Source organism: Myiozetetes cayanensis, unplaced genomic scaffold (genome assembly GCF_022539395.1).
Source record: "Myiozetetes cayanensis isolate MyiCay16 unplaced genomic scaffold, myiCay2020 scf27, whole genome shotgun sequence".
NCBI classification, from domain to species: domain Eukaryota; kingdom Metazoa; phylum Chordata; class Aves; order Passeriformes; family Tyrannidae; genus Myiozetetes; species Myiozetetes cayanensis.
The window spans coordinates 4,251,556-4,272,542 of NW_026087488.1; the positions used below are offsets into that span (position 1 = coordinate 4,251,556).

Consider the following 20,987-nt stretch of genomic DNA (forward strand, 5'->3'; position numbering starts at 1 on the left):
TACTAAGCAATAAAAGTCAAATCAAAAAAGCACCATGTTAAACTTCTACATTGGGAGAGAGAGGTGATATACTGGTCAAGAAGCAGTCACGACTTCCTGCATTAAAAAAGCTCCAAGATCACATTAAGAGCACAGTAATACATTTTCCAAAGGTTTTAAACTTATTTTTAGTATAAAATATGACCTTATTTCAGGGAATAATTGTTCCCACCAATGATAAAATCTTATTATGAAACCAAAGTAAATATAAATGATACCAGAACGCCCTTAATCAATTTTCTTTCCATAGGCTAGATGCTCCAGCAAACTTCTGAACAAAACAAATAAATATGGAAGTAAAATAGAAAGTTTTAATCCTCGTCTTATTACTTTCTTCAAAATAAAGAAACATACGCATTGAAGACAAACAAAAGCTATTTCTGAAGCATGCACAGTTTGTTTCATTCATGTGAATAGCGTATTTATAGCTCACAGTAATTAAAACAGTAGGACAAGTAGCAAGTACAAATTATTCTTTCATCAGTACACAGTTAAACAAGTCACCGCAGTGACAAAACAGAAACAGGCATAGCAAATTTAACTCTGAAGCTGGAATTTAGGACTGCTGGAGAGACACTGCCACCTCTACCTCCTACACAGACATACACACACAGAGAGGAAGGAATAGTTCAGCTCCTGGGAGCGCAGATGATCAATACACAAAAGGCACAGAAAGCAATGAGCTGTTAGTCAAACTCATCGGAGCAAAGCTGCTTCTAAGACTGGAATATAGAGAACGGAGGGAGGGAACCATAAATGCCTGGAACAACCTGCTTACAATAAATACTTCTGTTGAAAAATCATGCCACAATTTGATGGATGTTATTTACCAGAAATAATACCAAATCAGCTGCTCGTGTCGTGTTGGGCTTTTCAAGAATCTGTGTTAGCACTTAAACATTTCAAGTATAAAATCATATAATACAGTATATATTATAATATAGTATATAGTATAAAATCATAAAATATATCTCTGCTAAATGTCCAAGGGAAAAGTGACACATCTGGGGTGGCCATGAAAACACAATGTCTAAATCTCAGAGGCCCACTTTTGCAGACCTCTCTGCAAAGAGTGCCTTAATCCCTGGCTCTGGCAGTTCTTCCGGAGTTGTGCTGCTGTTCAGATTTTCACACTCATTCATTCACTGCTGTTTTGCCTTTGTTTCAGCTGCTCATGAACACAGTCATTCCAAGGAAGGATGTGTTCTACCTCACTACTTTGTACAAGCAAGGCTCCCTCTGAAACTCTCAGTGCTGCATCCAGTGCTGTTATTCCTTTGTCCAGGAAGCAACACGTTTTTTTTGAAAGGTATTTAAATGGAACATTTAGGGGCAATAAGACACTAACATACAACTCCCATCATTTTTTATTTTCTTTTTTTTTCCTTTCTACACACTTATGTAGTCCCAAAGGGAGCCCTTTGAGTCTGGAACAAGAGAGTTCTACCCATCTTTTGCAGGAGCAGATTAGGCAGAAATACACTGTAAACAGTAAACTGATTTCTTTTGTTTACACAGTACCCTCATTCACCTTTACAGTTATAGAAAAGATTTCTCTACAGGAACCCAAGATAATTAAAATCATCCCATAGAATAAGTATTTGCAACAGTCAAGGCTTAATGTACAACGTGCTCTACATACCTCATTGGACTGCTTCCCACTATATGACATTTTCTTGATGGCCACCACTTCATTGGTGCGCACATCACGTGCCTGGAACAGGAAAACACCGTGCATCAGTTTCTTCAGGTCCCCATTTCCCATAAGATGCAAACCAAACATACTCATAAAAAAAACATCTTTGTCTCTTAGTTAACTTCTGTGGAGAGTTAATCTAAAATATCTTTCAAGGGGTGTGACTGCTGCATCTATTGGAAATTTCTTTCCGAAGCAAAAGATCACCCTCCTGTCTGTGAGACCAGGTATGACATTTTTCCACGCTCGGCAATCCAGTAAGTCTCTGCTCAGGTCCATTACAAACAAAACAGAAGCAAGGCTCAGCCCCGTGTTGCATTCAAACCATAAGGAAAGATGTCTCAGGATGCACAGGAGATACTTGCTCCAGACACTGCTGCCTTTCTCCCCAGAATTAGCTTTTGTGTCTTAGAGGAATGCAGATGACACAGACAAAGATGGCAGTGATCTAAGTGACCCATCTTCAGATTAGACTTTCACTTTCTCCTGTGTCACATTACTGTCATTTACACGGCACAATACATGTATGTGGTTTTTCACACTTCAAAGGCAAACTTTATGACTTCAGACAGCAACAGTCCAATGTAACAACTAGACAGGAAGTGTTTTTTTAATTCAGCACCAAAGCAAGGTCTCATTCCCCCTGGCAGGAGAAGAAGTAGCACCTCACAGGAAGGATGGCTCCAGACAAGACCCCAATTTCCTCTGTTCAGGATTTCAGCAGCATGGCAGGGTGGTGGAGGAAAAGACCTCAGAGTCTCCCTGATAAGAATAATCAACTTGGACATGAAGCCAAATGATATAAATCAGAGTAATGTGCACCCCAGCATTCATTAATGACTGATGAAAATGCTGATTTTTAATATATTTGTACTATCAAGCACAGCCTATCAGAACATGGATTAATAAAGTATCAGTGCTCTGCCTTTTGTAAAAAGATTTTTTTAGTCATGTTTTAATTCTGCTGTTCATTAAAGAGATTCCCAGAATTCCCTGTCAGTCTTTTATTTCAACCAGTTATGATAAGCTTGAACCAATACTATTTTTAATTTTCTTTCTGTTTCAGAGGATCCTTTCTCTGACATTACCTGTTAAGTTGGGCTGGGGGTGACTATTTTTGTTGTTTGAGACAGAAAAGGGAAGAATAAAGTTCTTACTCCTAGATCTTATACTAATTAGAGACAACCAGTGAAACATTCAAATCAGTGAAGAACTGCAATAAAGCAGGCAAGCAAAATACTAGAGTGGAGCAGAAGGAACCCAGCTCTAACAAAAGAGAGTGGGTTATTCTTCTGCTCCATCTGCAGTGTTCCAGTGTAGTAGGTTTCCTGTGTCAAGCAAAAGCTATTATTACACTGCAAAGCAAGGAGTAGGGTAAGGATAATACCAAAAATGATTCAGAGGTGCCAGACTTGCAGTTTCTAAGAAACTAAAACCATGAGGTGAACCAGCAAAATTCATGTCAATTATGAAAGGAAAAAAAAAAAAAGAAACTTTCTGCCATTGTAGGATGCAACAGAAACAAAGAAAAAGACACAAGTAAACAGTCAATTATCAGGTAAGATAAATAAATCACCCCTTGTTGGGATCACTGTTGAAAGGGAAGGAAGGTAGGTACAACTAACAATGAAACACTAAAATGTATTTTTAAAAAGGCAGGGGAGATTTCAGTATTGTATGGGTTTTTCTGTTTGTTAATTACCCACACATCTATTTATCAACAGCACTTTTTGGTGCAGGTATGCAATGAAAGCAGCCTGGTGAGAGGGTGCTATGCATCAGAAAACCCAAGTAAGCAACTCTATTTCCAGAACACCTACAGTCCTACAAGGCTGAAAGAGGGACAACCATCCCAGCTGACACCTTGGGAACATTAAAATAATGGAGTTTCATTTGCTTTTTTAGTTTTCATGTAATGCTGAATAATCGAAAAAAGATGGTTCCCAGACAAAAGCCAGGAAGATGCTCAAGATCAGTTCACTTTAACCATCCAAATGAACAAGGCTTGTTTCATGGCAGACATGTATGCACATATGTATGCACATATATATTTGCTTTCCTCCAAAAACTCCACACAAAGGACCAACATCTGGTGACCAGAGTAACTTCAGCACTGGTAACATGCACAAAGAAAAAGTGGAGTACGTCACTGGCTTCAGTAATACCCTTTTAAGCAGTTATTAACTACAATCCCATATTATATTAACTGGAGAAAGTTTAGCTGTTTGCAGTAGCAGAACCAAAATCTTGTTAAAGAAACTTAGGAGGAATAAAGTACCCAAGACACAGACTCCTCTATGTTTTCCTTCCTGCTTAATTAATTCACACTAAATTTCCCTCTCCACGTTGCCTTCCTCATCTCTTGGGCTTCAGTTTGAGGTATGGGGTATATTGCAAGGAACAGTTTCAGATTCAAGATCTCAGAACTGCTAATAGTAAAAAAAGTGCAAGACAAGACTTATAGGTTAAAACTTCCTAACACTGAACCAGTTCCAACGTGTCTTTATCAGAAACTTTCGCTTGACAAAAACAAAGCCCCAAAATGGGCTGGAGTTGTGCTCACACCTGTCTTTTTTTAAGTGCCGAATCAGACGTACTTTCTGTCAAAGAAGCACAGTCCAAATACCAGCAAATAATTGCACTCAATAGTGAGTAAATACCAATTTACAATGAACTGATAATTTTAAATGGTGGGGGGAAAAAGAGAAAGAAGGGGCTAAAAATTAATGGCCTCTGATTGTCAATCTCTTTGTAGAAGGAGCTGGTAATGGGCCATCAGCCCTTACCAAAACAACAAAGCTCAGGCAAGCTACAAATGCCTCGATGGCAGCTTTTTGCTGATGTTTGGGAATGCTGTTTGCATCCAGCTCACAGGTGTGTTATGGGTTTCCTCTGTAAAATACAATGCTCCCAAAAAAGCTCAATAATATTTCTTCAACAATATTTCCACAGAGCAGGAAGACATATTTGTCACTTCCCTCCTTTTATATTCACTCTTTAACCAAAGTGAGTAAACGAGGTGAATTTAAGGCCGCAGGTGAGTTCTTTCATTAGAAAACAGTTCCTCCCCCAGATCTGTTCCCAGACAGTGGTGGCTCATAGTTTTAAGCCGGGAACAAAATTAAGAAGCTTTTCCTAATTAGTTCATCTGTGCTGCATTAAATTTGTGCTGGAAGGTTCCCAGCATGGTCTGCTGCAATTATTAACACTGAATAGGCATCTCATAAAATAGTGACACAAATGGCTTTCTGAAGGAAAACTGGCAGGTTTGGCCACACCTCCTATAATTATAAGTGGGAAAAGGTTTTCTGAGGAAAATGTTTTTTTCATGAAGGTCTCACAGTATTTGGTTAACACACAGCGACCTGCACGGAGGTTACCATGAGGATCCCGCTGCTGGTTGAGCTACACAAGCAGTCTGGGAAAAATTCTGCTGTCCAGACGTTCATGTCAAGTAAGTTTTATGCAGATGGATATTGGGATTCTTGCCTGCAGTAGGAAAGGATGTGACAGGACAAATGACAATAAAAGCACCAACACTCAGGTGTCAAACACAAAGAATGGCTGTAAGGGAGCCTGGGGGGATGCACGAAGGGAGAGAGAACTCAATTTCTCTCAAGGAACAAGAGGTGATAAGGAGGTGATCAGACCAAGAGAACTGCATTGCCAGTCAGAATTGATGGAGCAGAAGTCCATGTTTTAATTTGCAGCTAAAATCCCTGCTTGCAATGTAACAATACAAGTAAGAGCACCAGGCAAGGACCACATTTTCTTTTCAGTTTGTATGCAAACGCCTTACACGAAACATCTCTGCCCCAAACACCACATAAAAGGAGTCACAGCAGTTTAAAAAGAGTCACAGCTAAAATTCACAAGTCATGGAGCTACTTACAAAATAAACTGCTCCGAAGCTTCCATGGCCAATCTCTCGGAGATCTGTGAAGAGCTTTTCTGGATCTTCTTTGAAGAAGAGCTCTGCAATTTCGGGGTCCTTCAGGCTGCCCGCTCGGCTGGTTGATGGCATCCTGCTGGGCAGTGAGCCGACCGACTATCTGGGTTTAAAGTGCTGCTTCAACCCTTGGCTCATCTGTATGAATGGAGCCTCTTCAGCATGGATTACTGCAAGAAAAAGATTGCAATCCTTCACTGATTATCCTCTCCTCAAAGAGCCCGAAACAAGCTACACAGCAAAGCAGCTTCCACTTCCTCCAGAGCAAGCAGCCCTGGTGAGTGAAGCAACACAACCTGTGTGCCCGGATAATGTCACAGCCCCACTGTGACACCACTCAAGCATTTCTCCAGAACACAAACTAAAACCAAAACACAGAACAGGACTCATTCCGAGCTCCAGCATCTGCTCAATCACCTGCAGAGCAGTCACAGAATCTCTGACCTACAGTAATAATCAGCTTGTTACTAGAGAGTCTGTATTACTGTAACACCCTCCCTCTGAAGAGTTACACCCACTGTGCCTTAGAGAATTGTCAGGACTTTGTGATGTCTATCACAAAGTGCCTGTTCTTCTGAGGCTCATTTGCAACTCCCTTCTTCAGAGGAACAGCATCCAGCACAGGAGATACCCAGTTCCACACACAACGCACGTCCTTCTGCTCTGCTTCAGCAGAGGCAAACACACATTGTAATTGTGGCAGCACATTTTAATTGTGATAGCACACGAGACAATGGACAACAGTCCACTGGCAAACACTTCCTTCAGGGGAACTCTTTAAGTTCAGACACAATTGGGAATGTATGAAATCCCTTCTGTCTGCACTATAAGTTTGCTCTCATTTACTCCAAGTTTGTACCTTGGAATCTATCCAGAATAAAAGTATACTGTCAAGTTGTGCTAAAATAGTACTGTCTGCTAGCAACAGGTGATGCCAAACAACCACTACAAGTAAAATGCACTTTTTTTTTTCCTATTAAAGGAAGGTATTTGGATTTCCTCTCAAATCCCTGTAAATTGTCACCAATAAAAACAATTCTGTTACTGGCAAACAGTCAATCACACATCTCACTTCTTTCCAAAAATCCCTGTCTGGTCAAGACTTGTGCTTTTTTTATTCATATTTTGTATCTCAAATATGTTTTTTAAAAAAGTTGGGGTTTTCTTTCCACTGTGAAGATGTAAAAGACAACAAACCTGAGTTTAACCAACATATCAGAAAGCCCTAGCCCTGTCCATTTCTCCTCCATTTCTGGACATTATAAACTCCACCTTTCTCCAAGCCTCTAGACCATCAATGAATCATTTGTTTTCCACTCCCTGCAGAGCAATTCCTACAGGGGTGGAAAAAGACATACTCCTTCATAGTTTTCATCAGTGGTTCTCTTCTCTAGACCATTGCAGCACATGGAAGTGCCAAACTCTGCCTGCTCCTTGTTAGTTCAGAGACCTGCCAGTATTGCTGCACAGAGAGCAGGGCTGCGAGACACAGCCAGGATATACCTAGTTGTAAACTCCACGAGAGTGTTGAGTTTTTAGGATGAAGACATGCGTGGGAGAGAGAACACAGGGAGGGAAGCAAAATCCAGCTCTTTCAGAGTTTTCCTCCAAGCAATCAGCATTCAGAAGGATTTGTGATGCAACCCAGAACGTGTTTCTGTGATAGCTCGTTCTCAGGGGCTAAGGAAAACCTGGCACTCAAATCCCAGTGGTGGACCAAGTATTAAAAAAAAAAAAAAAAAAAAAAATTAAGTATATATACATACACACAGAAAATCTGCAGCTGCTCACAACTCTGCCACACTGCACCAGTGAGCACACACACATTTCCTATCAATGCAGGATCCCTGCAGGAGCCTTGGAAGCAGCACCCGCACACACCATATCCAACTGCCAGGGAGGCCGAGTGGGATGCACAGGAACCTTCCCTTCCACCTTCCCTTGCATAACACAGTAACTAATACCGTGTGGGAAGGGAAATAATTAGCTCAGCTCAGCCTGTACCTGAAGCACACTACATTTATGAAAGCCGGAGGAAAAGCGGGATTTTCGGTATTTTTCTTTCTTTCTTTCTTATAAATCAACAATATTCCACTTGATTCCAGCTCTAACAAGCACATAACACTGAAAGACAACTGTTTCACATTTACAGCCCCCGACGAAACAATAGACAAAAAGCATGTCAGAAAAGCAAGAGAAAGGAGCTGGGGGAAGGGAGCTGATAACCAGAGCACACTCAGTATTATTGAAGGAATGTTTCTTGGATCGACGGTAATGATGTCATGTTCCATCTTTTAAGAAGCATCAGATTCTTACAAAAAGGACATTGTTGTTCAAAAGCAACTGCTGCAATCCCAGAATGCCCTTTTCCCTACATCTGTTAGTCAGAGGGGCTAGGCTTGGATAAACCTGCTAATATGGCCAAAAGTCACATGTCCCTGCGAGCGAGCGTGTGAGAGCCAGCGCGAGGGGAAAACCCTGAGCTCACAGCTGACATGGATTACAGCTTTTCCCCCTCCCCACCGCCCCCCGATGCCAAACCAGCCACCAGACTCCTTCTTGGCGTCCTTTCTGAGCACGCCTCTGAAGTGTCATCAACAGGAACACTTCTTACTGCAGCTAAAACTCCGACCAGGCCCACTGACAACACACACAGACATGAGACAGGACAGAGCAGAAGTTCTCACCTACCCTGGTACACGTCAAAATACAGCCCTTTTTCCCTTTTTAATCCTGAAAGCATCAAGACAAATGTCATTACCTTTATTCTTGGAAATAATTGCTGCTTTGAAATGCATGAGAACAAAAATATTAAGTATTAAAATCTAATTAACAGAGTAGTCACAAACGTGTACACGACACTGTGCTTATCACTCGATCTGCTTAGATGGAAAAATAAAATGTATTAATGTAAATTCCATCCATAGGAAAGCTTTACACAGTCTCACTTTAATATTAAGTGCTCCCATTTTTATGAATGCTACAATATTAAATTCCCTGAGTCGTCTTCATAGCCAGGCAACAGGCACAGCCTGCCAAAGCCCAGCAGTGCCAGGAGCTGAGCTCTGCCTCCTGCCTTGCAGTAATGACACCTGAACGCTGTGGGGAAATGGAAGGGAAGGCAGAAGTGACATGAAAACAGTTACTGCATTATTTCAACTGCATTAAAAATACGGATGAGTCTTAAGATAAAAAAGAAAAAAATCAACTCTACAACTGAACTGCACTGAAAATTAAATCATATACCAGCAGGCAGCTGGTTTTCTAAAGTGCAGTCAAGTTGCACTTGGGTATTTTACATTCTTCCACTGGTGCAGTCTCTTCACTACAGGTTTTTTGGATCAGAGAAGTTGCCAGTGGATGGGACTGATCACCTCACCTTAGACTGCTCTAGTCAGTTGGATCCTGCCCTGGCCAAAAGACAGGCACTGCAAATAGGGTACGGCACCCTCTAACTCCAAGCCATTTGGCAGGCTTCTAAAATTAGATAAATAAATTCACATTTTTTCCTAGTTGTCAGTCATACAAAAACAGAATATTGTATTGCATAATCACAACTACTGGGACTTGGATCAACTCCACTCCTAAGCAACAAGGTGATGCAGGAACATGAGAAAGATTAAAAGCAAACCACAGAATGACCAAGACTCAGGACTGGCCCAACTCTATTTCCACACAGTAGGCTGAACTCACTGTGTTTAGTTAGTGGCGTCCATTACTGGTGTAAATGACACTGACTACAGGCCAAAATGTTTTATCAAATTACTTTCATCTGAACAACTATCAGTTAGCAGAAACCACATGCACACATCCACAAAAGTCTGTGAATCGATAAGATGTTTCATCCCTGTAATTATGGCTATATTAAATGTACACACACACCCCTTGAACCTCTGGCATAAGGAAGTTGAAGATGAGGACGGGATAAGACCTGTTCTCTGTGGAGTTTTCTGCCTCCTGCTCAAGCTGAAGTAAGACCCACCCCTGTGACTAAGATCCCCTGGGATGCTGCAGAGCAGAACAAGCAAAGCTCAAAATGGTCAGTTGCCATATTTAAAGTGCATATTTAGGTCTTATGCTGCAGAGACCTCAGAGAAATTAAAATCTGTCCCCACTACACTTGAACTCTGATGGTTGTCAGTGTGACAGATAACTGTTTTCATGTGATAAACCAATGCACTAAGAGGAGAATGTGCTTGGCCTTCCCTGCAGAGAGAAGAGAACCTACTTGCTGAGATTTTCATCTGCCCATCATGTTATTTCTCAAGTTCCCACCCAGACCAACTCAATGAGAGTGATGGTGACTAGAAGGTACTCAGTTACACTAACCATGAGATGCAGCAAAGCATTTGTAGTCCCTTAATGTGGTTCCAAAGTTTGCAGGAACCAAATTACCCCACAGACTCGCTCGCAGATGATTAGCAGTAAAAAGCAGCACACTTTGTCCATACAGATGACGTTTCAAGGAATTAACATATCCAGCATCCTTCAGCTTCTACACACAAGAATATCAGAGCCAGAGCTAAACAAATACCACACGAGCCCAAAATGGAAACAACAAACAGATTTCTGCATCCATCATCCTGCACCTCCCCATTTCACCAGGCACGAGAGGCACAACATGCGGCCTCCGACGACGGCCAGGGAGGCTGACAGGGAAGTTGTCCTCCATTACTGAGTTACAAACAAAGTTATTTGCAATTTGAGACATGTTTTATGTTATAGCCATCTGCCAGCCCATACACTTAGCACAGTAACATCTATAAAAACTTATCTTTAGTATCAAACATAGCTCCAACTGTGTGTTTTTGCCTGGTAGAATGAATACACACGACACCTTAAAAACAAACAAGAGACCAGTTACAGCCCCAATGATCTTCAGAGCTGACACTCTAACAGCAAAACTATAAAGTGAATATTCAACACAGAAAACTACTGGTCCTTTGCAGATCTTCTGACTCAAAGTAATAAAACAAACAACAAAAATAACCAGCATCCCACCACAGCACAACTTCATTTGGAAACAGGTATTTAGATTTTTTTTTAAGCATCTGCATTGCATGTAGTGCAAACTGTTGCTAAAGTTTAGGGTAATTTCCTCTGGCAGGGTCTAATGCAAAAGCATCAAACAAGACAGGGAAGGAGTGTCATCATGCAACTGTCAAAAATGGAAAACGGGATTTTCTCTTACTTGCATATGGGTCAGATCTGGGGAGTGTATGAAGCTGAGATTAAATTATCCTCTCAACACACTATTAAAAATTTCCTGAATGGCTTCCAGCTGACACTGAAAATCTCCACAACTATCATAAATATGATGAACTGGAATTACTGAGAGAACTGACTTCCACATTTTTTTCTTTTACTTACAATTATGCCTGAAGTAAGAGTTAGATGGTAAGAATGCCTAAAGAATGATTAGATGGTAATAATGCTTAAAATTTTTAAAAATTTCTGTGTAGCACTGAACACTTGACCTGAAAGCATAATTTTTTGTTTTGAAGTAGCAGACAAATCACTCCCTGTTTTTATAAACTCCAAATAAAAGATCTGATAAAAGGCAAAAAGAAGTAAGCACTCACACAAAAGACTAACCTGGAATGGGAAGTGGAAGGACTGTACAGCTCATGGGGACACAGCAGAAAAGCTGATGAAGGTCCAGCATCAGAAGAAATGAACACTTGTCACACCAGGCAGTGCCAATATATGTGACCTTAGCAATGATGCTACTACCCTTGACTTAATTTTGTGATCTGCATACAAATCAGCCTTCAACATTTTAGCCTGACAAATTCTATGCATGGAGTTACCTTATCCAGAAAGACAAAGGGCAGATATTACCCACTACAGGTCTTAAAACTTTATCTGTTGTTCCCAAAAACCAGGTGCCAGCCAGCCTGCTGTGGTGGGGCCTTTCCATATGGGCACAGACAGAAGGAATTCTGTTGGCTTCTCTGAAATTCAAGGGATCTGCTGCCATTGTGATACTGTCAGATTCAGGACTGTCTTCTATCCACTCTTCTGCACATCTCAGCAAACACAGGGACACATGGTTATCAGGTCCTCCATCATTCCTGGGAAAGTACATTCTTGATCACTGCACCAGATTTCTCCTTCCAGCAAGTCTGTGGAAACTATATATAATGGTTTTTATCGCTTTCCATTTCTTCAAACCTCTTTTAACCCAGGCTCTGGTCCACCCAGAGAAAAAAAGAGAAAAAAAGAGAAAACTCTCTTTTTCCTGTTCTGACAAAAGCAGAGCAGCTCTCAAGTGCCTTACCATGCTCTGAACACATGGAAGAACAGCAGAAAGTGGCTGTTTCCCTGACCTGCTAAAAATGAGCTTCCCGTCCATGCTCCATGACCCCATGGCAGATGGCATCAAGACAGTTGTGTTCCAGGTGACTGACACAATAAAAAGTCTGTCAGCACCTCCAAGCCTCTCAGAATGGACGGTAATTGTAGTCCCCAGACTCATGTACAACAGACCCCCCTGTAAGCTTCTCCCATCAGACTAACAACAGGTTACTTTTTCTCATCCTTTTTCTGCAATTTGGAAATCTTCCTAGACTGGCAATTAAGGAAGAAAAAACATCCCAGAAATGAAGCAGCGAAAGCCTGGAAATGCAGCAAGATTTAGCTTCTCCCATGCCCTGCAAAAGGGGCAAGGGGCACTCAGGAACATCTCATCTCCCTCGGGATCCTCCCAACTTACTTTTACCACTTAGCAGTGAGCTGCAGCTCAGGAAAAACTGCTGACAAAGTAATGAACTTGCCTTTCTCCTAATGATCTTAAAATCATTCTTTTCAGTGCATTTGTTCTCCACACTGAATCCACCAGGACTGTCTGTCATTAAGGAAAAGGGAGGTGCAGATGAATGACATTCTACAAGAAACTGTTAGGAAAAAAGTTAAATACTCAGGAAAAAAAAATGCTATCACAAAACTGATCAAAAAAAGAACCGTCCTGAAATAGTGCCAACTACAAGCAGGACAAAACCACCTGGAATGAGTTGAGCAAACTGGATTGTGGAAGGTACCTGTGGAGTATGGGAAGCCCCACTGAGACCCTGCTCTTTTCCACCTTGTTTTTCAGTCCAAGCTCACGTACAAATGCTCCTCTGCTTTCTGGCAATCCCCAGGGGAAGAGGAAAGACATGATTACTCCACCTCAGGAGTCAGGAGTTCCTTCTGCTGCCAAAGGCTGAAGCAGGTGAGATCTCACAGCCATGCTGGACACTTGCATGACCTGACTTAGGGCAGTAAGGGCACTTCCCATGGTCTCTAACCCCACCTACACCTGTGTAACAACAGTTTTGCTTCCTGCACGGGACCCGAGATCCTCCTCTGTAGAAGGAGCTCACAGCAAAGAACAGTCATGAAATGCTGACCCCTGCATATCTTTCACGTTCCCTCATCTATGTATTTCTAGAAGGAATAGATCATAAGAAGATGAATCTGTACCTGGCTATTACAGTGAATTCTGGCAGAATTTTTTGTCTGTGTGAGCCCCTATGTTCAAACAGGCTTTTCTCCCCAACTCAGTACATCTTTCTTCATCTGACAAGGAGCAAGCCTACCATTCCAGTATTCCTTATTCAATTTCTTTTTTTAAAGATTTTTGAGGAATGGTTTTATCCTGAAAAAACCTCTTTGCAGATATTTTTTCCTTTCTCTCTCTGCTTCCCTACCTCTTTTTTCTTGTATTATACTTCTTCACAGAATAGCCTCAGGAAGACACTTTTATGTTCGAGCACTGCTTGCATTTCTCTTATACGTGCACTTGTAGACTCTGTGCCTTACTTTGATTTCCTCTCAAGATTCTGACACTAAAATGTCCATCATCAACTCCTTGAATTACTTACCCCAGCACACTTTCTGATCCCGCTGATCTGTTCTGCTTGGGTGTTTACTTTCCAGGAACGTCACTAGCAAAAGGGTCAGAAAGTTGCATTTCCCAAACCTTCACTGACAAGCCTAGGATCTGTGTTCCTTGCTTGGATGTAAATATTTGTTAGGATGATCCACACCAGCAGCAAAGCCAAGAGTGCAGTAATTATCATGTGCTTTCCACTTCAAACAGAATGGAAACAGTTTTCTGTATTTCTAATTATTTCCACAATCTTTCAAGGTTTTCTAAGTAGTGCAAAAGATAACTAACTGGGGAAGCCTGTTTCTGTGTTAAAGATAGATATTCTGAACAAACTATATCTAATTTTGACAGATTATATATGGCAGTTGTAAGCAAATACAAATATACCTAACAATACCAGTACTCCTGAAGAGACTAGTTTTGTTCACTGGCAATTTTTACAATGTCACTCACACCAAATCTATCACTTAAATAACACAAATAAAAGACATTACTGATGCAGTTGAGAAAAATTAATGTAAAAAGGCATCTTGTATTTTTTTCTCCTATTTAAAATAAAACATTCCGTGGGATCAAAAATTAGACTTAGAGAACAGCTGAAGAATAGCCTACACTAATTTTTCAAAGACCAATGCCATGAAAGTTCAAAAAGTGCTCACCATTCCCTGACATATTCGACACGAACATCTCCTGGATGTCTTTGCTTGTGATAGTTCTGGTACAATTATTAAGAAGGTCAGTTCTAAATTTAGTGATTCCTTAGGCTAGCAAAGCTACGAGGAAGGCAACTGGAAAAAATGAAATCTTCTGTCCCCCTTCTTTTGCAATTCATTAAGTTCACAATCGTTGCCAACTCTTCTCCTTAAGTACGTGAAGCATCACATTATTAAACACTCTGTGAGTGCATCACCTACAGCCAACTCTCCATGGCCACCTCTCTTGGAACAAGGAGCACATGTTCTAACAATTCCAGTGTGGGAGACGCTGTGCTGGCAGCACACTGGCCAGGAAGAGGTTAGCAAGCAGCCAGCTGATGGGAGTCAATTAAGTCTAGAGGCAAAAATACTGGGAAACTCCAGCTGCCCATAAAAAGAAATTAGTCAAATATCCTAATGGGACTTGAGTTTAAAGAAACCTTTTCTTGACCCCTAAGCAATTTTGCACCAGAACAATAAATAGAGTAAACGTAAGCAAATTAGCTATTTTGGATTCAGCATAAATAACTCAGAAGTAAGCTACTAAAGCTCTCAACATAGATAATTACCCTTGAGAAAAGAAGTAATTAAAAAGTAGCAGTATCACCCATAGTTTTAGAAAAGAGGCCTGAAAGGAAGCAGTTCAAAGTCTTTCTGGTCAATCAGTAAAAAAAGAAAAAAAAGAAAATGTTTAAATTGAGCTTGCAATTGAATTCCCTGGAGTGCAGAACTCCAGGACACTCCCACTCCAGCCACAGGCTGTGTCCAACCTCCCGGTCCACAGGTCAGACTCTTATTTGAGCAAGTATGAACCTGGCAAAACTGAAGCCAGCAGGAAGGACCTAAGGTAGAAAACAAAGTCAAACACAAACAGAAAAAGCCAAGAGAAAACTGTGAGACTCTGTAGGAATAATCCTACAAACCAAGCTGTGACAGCGAGAAGCCTCGGGCAGTGATCTAACCTGACCCATTACCAGGTTGGAAAAAACGCCACCTGAGAGAACAAGGGAACAGGAGAGATGGTAAATCACCTGCCCAAAGATGACTGGGTATAAGGTAAGGTGCTCTCACAGATCAGGACAGCTGGTCCTTCCATAAACATGTAAATTAAACATTACTGACCTATGCAGACCAGTAAGCAGCTGCACTAAAGTCTGACGTAGCTCCAGAGTGACGAACACTTTTGTCACAACTGCTGTCCCCTTCCAGCAGCTGCTGCTCCAGAGAAGCTCCCAACAACGGCTGCAGCCAAACTGAACAGAAGAATTAACTGAACTCTTAATTAGTGGGAGCAACGTGCTAATCACTTGGTGACTGTGATACACTAAGAACTAGCAAGCCAACCATTTATGCACTAGACTATATGTCATTAAGAGAACAGAACAACTCAAAAGGATATTCACAAAGAAGTGGAAATACTCTTGTACACAAAATTATTGTGAGAATTAATCACAGGTGGAGAACAGAAACATCACATCCAAACTGATACACAACTCAAAAAAAAAGCAAGAGGTCAGATGATACATAATTACATATTTTGAGCAAGGGAAAAGGCTCTTGTCACCAGAGTGGCCACAGATACTGTGCAGATCCAGCATAATATTTGCATTTAAGATCTGGAATGGGAGGGAAAGGTACATGACAAGTTTTATTTAGGGCAGCTGACAGCATCAAAAAATACACAGGAACCTTTAAAAAGTATGAATGAGCAACAAGGCAGGAGATGAAAGGTCAAAAAGTAAAGAACCATCAAGCACATATCTATTCTCAAACATAACTCAGGAGCTGAGCCTGGTGCAGACAGCTCAATGAAAATAATTGCACAATTATGCCAATGTCAGACTGGTTATTCTTTAAAAAAAAAACAACATGAAGAATCAATCAAAAAAATAATACAGAATTTCTGACAATGTATTAAGAAGTCTCTGCCATGGTTTGCTCCTGGAGATTTTTCTTCACTCACATCTAGCAATAAAACGCCAGTAGAAAAAAGGCCTCAGAAATGGGAGGTCATAAATGTCCAAGAAGGTAAACTAAGCTTGAGGAGAAAAGGTGTAAGAGTTAAAAATCATACGTAATAAGGCTCTGACAAGTGCTCAGACTTCAAAAACAAGGGGAGAGGCCACAAAATATAAGAGAAGTATGTTTATAACAGAGTGAAGGAATTTGACCAATCGAGGCATAAACAGCAAAATTAACCTGCAGAAATGACTGAGAGGCATCAAGCCCAAGAGATAAAACCACTGCTTTTTAAACCAGACATCTACACGAGCAGGAACATCCCCAGCCAGGTCAGGTAAGGTATCCCTGGATGCTCTTGGCACCGTTCCGAAGCATCCAGGTGTCACCACTGCCAGAGACAGCACACAGGACCAGACAGGCGAGGTAGGAGAACCTGGATGGCAATTTTTATATTGCTGCTCCTCGAGGGTCAAACAAGTATCGTCAAACAAACACACCTCGTTAAGAAAAAGGTCAATTTTGTTTAACACAAGAGTTCATTAATCACAGGATTACTATCACAAACAGCAAAAAGGTTTATTGAAAGGCTGCAGGGAAATAAGGAGAGTCCCTCACTGGGTCCTAGCAAGGTGCATATCTTTGCTGGCCCTTCAGCACTGGTAGAGAAGCCATTTCAGAACAGATGACCAGTGAAAGATTATTCTGTTCTTTAGGAGTGACCAACCTCTCAGAGCACACAGGGAGATGCTGGCAGTGCAACGAGGGTCTACAGCTGCTTATCCAAGTTTGTAAATTAAAGCAGGTTCAAAAAGGGGTTCAAACATATTTCAGCAGCAAAAGAGTTGAAACCTTTTACAACTGTTAAATCTATCAGATTAGCTGCACCAATAAATGGGGTAGCTTTGGTGAGCAGTTATGTCACGTTTCTACAGCCCATGAGCACCTCCCTTCCTGCTGGAATTCCCCAAAGTCATGGCAATATGTCCAGTTTTACTCCAGCTCAGGTTGAGTATTTATTTTTCCGGTTTCCACATGACTGAGCAGAACCATTTTTAAACAGCACACAACAAAGGGAGGAGGCAAACAACCAAAAACAAACAACAACAAATTAAAAACCACCTTTTTCACTATTCTACCTACTTCAAGAAATGCTTCTCCAGTGGTTTCTGCAAGGTCTAGATCCCTTCCCTTTATGCTTTTCACTTGAAGCAAAAAATATTTTCAGTATGTATTGAGATAACAAGCATAACCTTTTAATTTGATGAGTTTTATCTGCTTTCATGGGGAAAATGCTCATTTCAACTCATACACAAAACAATTTGTGTAGCAGTGGCTCAGATATACAGAATATGTCTCAATTGGATTGTTACAATCATAGGACTGAAGGTCCAATTAAGTCCTGTTGCTGCTATTTTAAGCAACTTTATAATAGAATCCAATCATCAAATAATAACCAACTCCTGAGAACTTCTCAAAGCCACTACTCTGATTATAAGGCTGCTCCAGAATACCCCTCATATTTTGATTAGGAACCAATTTCAGATTAGGAGCTAGTTAAGACTGATTTACAGATTTATTATTTTAACTTTACACCAACTTGCTCTTTTTCCTCACACTAGCCTTAGCATTAAACAGTTTTCTTCCCTTTTCAATATTGAGGGATAAGCACATGTAGATATAATACTGTCCTCTTAGCCTGTTAACTGAAAAAAGCCATTTTTTCCTCCCTTTACGACGCAGGAGAGAGAATTGACTTCCCAGACCATCCTACCAGCCCTTCCTCACATCTGTCCCAAACTAAGCTTTTTTTTTTTTTTTTTAAAGTATCCCTGACCAGAATTCTCCACATCTGGTTATTCCCCAGATATACAGCACTCAAGTTTTAAAATCACCAAGGTATCAAGTGATATACTTGAGTCTTTCACATTTTTCTATTTCTAACTGATAAACCACACTTTTATATTTCATATACACTTATATATATAAGTGTATATATCTTTATATATACTATGTGTTAACTGTACATTCGTTGTTACTACATGACCATGCAGTCTGTACTATCTCATTTAGGTATCCCTATTGCAAATCCTCCAGCTCATTCAGTCCTTTCAGAGAGACTCGAGTCCTGCCCTGTATTGACAATGTCCCCCAAAGTGCCCCAGCAGATTCCATTAAGGCAGTCCTTTCATAAGTTCATCAAGACCACAACACCATTTTAAACTGCCTCTATACTGGTTCTTGAAAACTTATCAGCAGCTTCCCTCCAGCCCACACGTCCTCACAGCACTAACTCATCATTACACCACTGCACCACACTTGGCTCTAGGCAATCTCCAACACATGCTGTACTGACCCTCACTTTGGTGGGATGAGCTGTACTTGCAGTGCTGCTCCAGCCTGGACAGTGCTTGTTCCATCAGCTCTCCAGCAAACCCCTCCTGTTGGGGATAATCCCCCTCACAATATTGTGCAAATGGTTTTCAAATTAGAAGGTGTCAGTGGGCTACAAAACATATCCTTGCTGCAGATGGGGCAAAGGAAGAAGGGATAAAAAGTATGCAAGAACCATCATCCTTTCCACTCCTGCACCAACAGCTGCCCCACATTCCTGCCCAACACTCCTCAGGAGTGCTCCTGTGCTCCCCATCACCTCCCCCATGGCTACGGCTGGGCAGGACCTCGCAGTCACCAAACCTCAGTAACCAACACAATGGCTTCTGGCAAGATCGTAACAGGTACCAGCTGCACTCCCCCAAATCCACCCAGACAGGGACACCAACAGTGGGGAGGGGGAAACTGGCTGTGTGACCCTGGGAACGAGTCTTGGCACAGGCAGCCCTGGCCTCCGAGCAAGGAGGGAGGCAGGTGCTCAGCCCACTCCCACCCTGCACACTCGTGGTCTGTCCAGTCAGCACCAGTCCTGCTCTTCCAGCAGCTGGGTGGGAACAGAGACCTCCCAGTCCTGGCACAGGAGGGAGGTACGTGGTCTGTTTACCCAGAGATTTCAGGCACGTCTGCTGAAATTCCATAAACCCCAAAGATTTATTGTAGAGGCTCTGACGTCACTTTCACACAAAACCAGGCATCCCAGCAGTGAGAAATGAGACTGAAGCAGGAGAAGTTTGTGAGGGCCTGCTTCCCAAATTCCGGCAGTCACAGGTTTGTGTGCTACATTACAGCTGTTCTGACTGCTGACATCTCATCTCTTATGTACTTATATACCCATTACCATAGTAACCACATTCCTCAGAACATATAATGCAATTTTTGTATCTAGTGTATTAGAACAAAATTATTAAGGTTACAAAGGCAAGCACTCCAAAATTAGAAAGTGTCAGAATTCAGACTGCCATCTCCCTTGTCAACCCATCTTCTCTCACTGCCTCCCTCCCCATCTCCCAGGCTCCCAAGTCACCTCTCCTGCAAACCTCCAGCTCCAGTTCTCCATCAGCTACAGCTCCTTCCTCTCCAACCCCTCCACAGTTCCAGTTTCACTGTACTTCTGTCCTGACATATTCCTATCTCTCCCCTCTCATCTGACTTTTATACCTCCTGTATTCACACCAGGCATTTTCCTCCTCCACATTGCCTGAGTGCTCTCCAGGAATGATTCACAGAACACAGGACAGAGATTCTAGGAACTGGAAACAAGAGGAGCCTCTCTTGTAGGGAAAAGTCCTTCTGGTTTCCCACAGTCCAGGGCTGGAGCATCTTCTGCTGCTCTCCAAGTATAACTGCCTGCTCAGCACCAGGAGCTGCAAAATGCCTCAGCAACACAGATTGCTGGTTCACCCTCTTACTACCATGGCACTGCAAGAACAGGTCCCACTAAGAAACAAGCCCTCGTTACAGGAGGTGCTTCGCAAAAATGAAGAGTCTCCATCTTGATGGAACTGAAATAAACTGTTAAATGCACAGGTCAGGAGTTAACACCATAGGAAGTGCCGCTGGGCTTCTTCCCTGGTCCATCTGCAGCCTCTGTGGATGGAACTGGCAGGCAGGGTAACAGAGTAGCAGCAGCTCCCTCAGCAGACCTCCAACAGCACCCAGACACAGCCTTTAATACCCTCACCCTGGTAGCCCCAGGATGCCCCCTGGCCAGTTCAGTATGCAAGCAAAGTTTGCCCAGTACCAAGATGGGCCCTCAGTGTCCATTGGCTGGTTCCCCAGTATCCAAGAGAGACCTGCCTGGCACACTTATTCGAGAGAGTAAATTCTTGCCATGTTCTTGACTGTAACATCTTTTTATCTTTTTTGCTCCTCTACCTGCCTCTGATGGCTTGCTAGGTACCTCCTGGAGCTTTTGCAAGTAGCTCAGCTCCTGCAGCAGCCTGGATGTGGCATCAAGACTTTTTAGCTCCATCCCTGAGGCAGTGGAGAAGCAGACTCCATCTTTTAATCAGTCTATTACAGACACAAGCACGAAATGGCTTTAAAAAAAATTATCTGGCTCTTTTCTGGTTTTGGCAGTATTGCTAATTGTCCTGAACATAAAGGATGGAAGAGGCAGGTCAGCATCTGCATCTAAAGCTAATACTTGGAACAACTCAGAAATAGGGCCCACAAAGCAGGTTTAATGCCCAAGCTCCATCCTACCTGGGTTAACTCTTACTGGGAGTATTTAAGCATTATTTTCCATGTACACCAACTCTTCAGCTCCCAGGCAAGAAATACAGCACTTTCTTCTGGCCTGAAGAGATGAGGAAAGAGCTTAAGTTGCTTGAAGGTATCTAGTAAGCATTACAGCATTTTAAGGCTGAAATGGCAATTTCA

At 41.8% G+C, this 20,987-nt stretch overlaps 1 protein-coding gene across 2 annotated transcripts in view; it reads right to left on the minus strand.

Annotated features, from left to right (window-relative positions):
* Window positions 1-20,987, minus strand: part of TAOK1 (TAO kinase 1) — a 70,948-nt gene that overhangs the window by 35,975 nt on the left and 13,986 nt on the right. For both annotated transcript variants that reach the window (XM_050322131.1, XM_050322130.1), the window contains exons 2-3: window positions 5,628-5,854; window positions 1,682-1,753 (exon numbers count right to left, since the gene is read on the minus strand). In XM_050322131.1, the coding sequence (XP_050178088.1) occupies window positions 1,682-1,753; window positions 5,628-5,759 (204 nt within the window). In that variant the 5' untranslated portion in view covers window positions 5,760-5,854. The remainder of the gene's footprint in view (window positions 1-1,681; window positions 1,754-5,627; window positions 5,855-20,987) is intronic.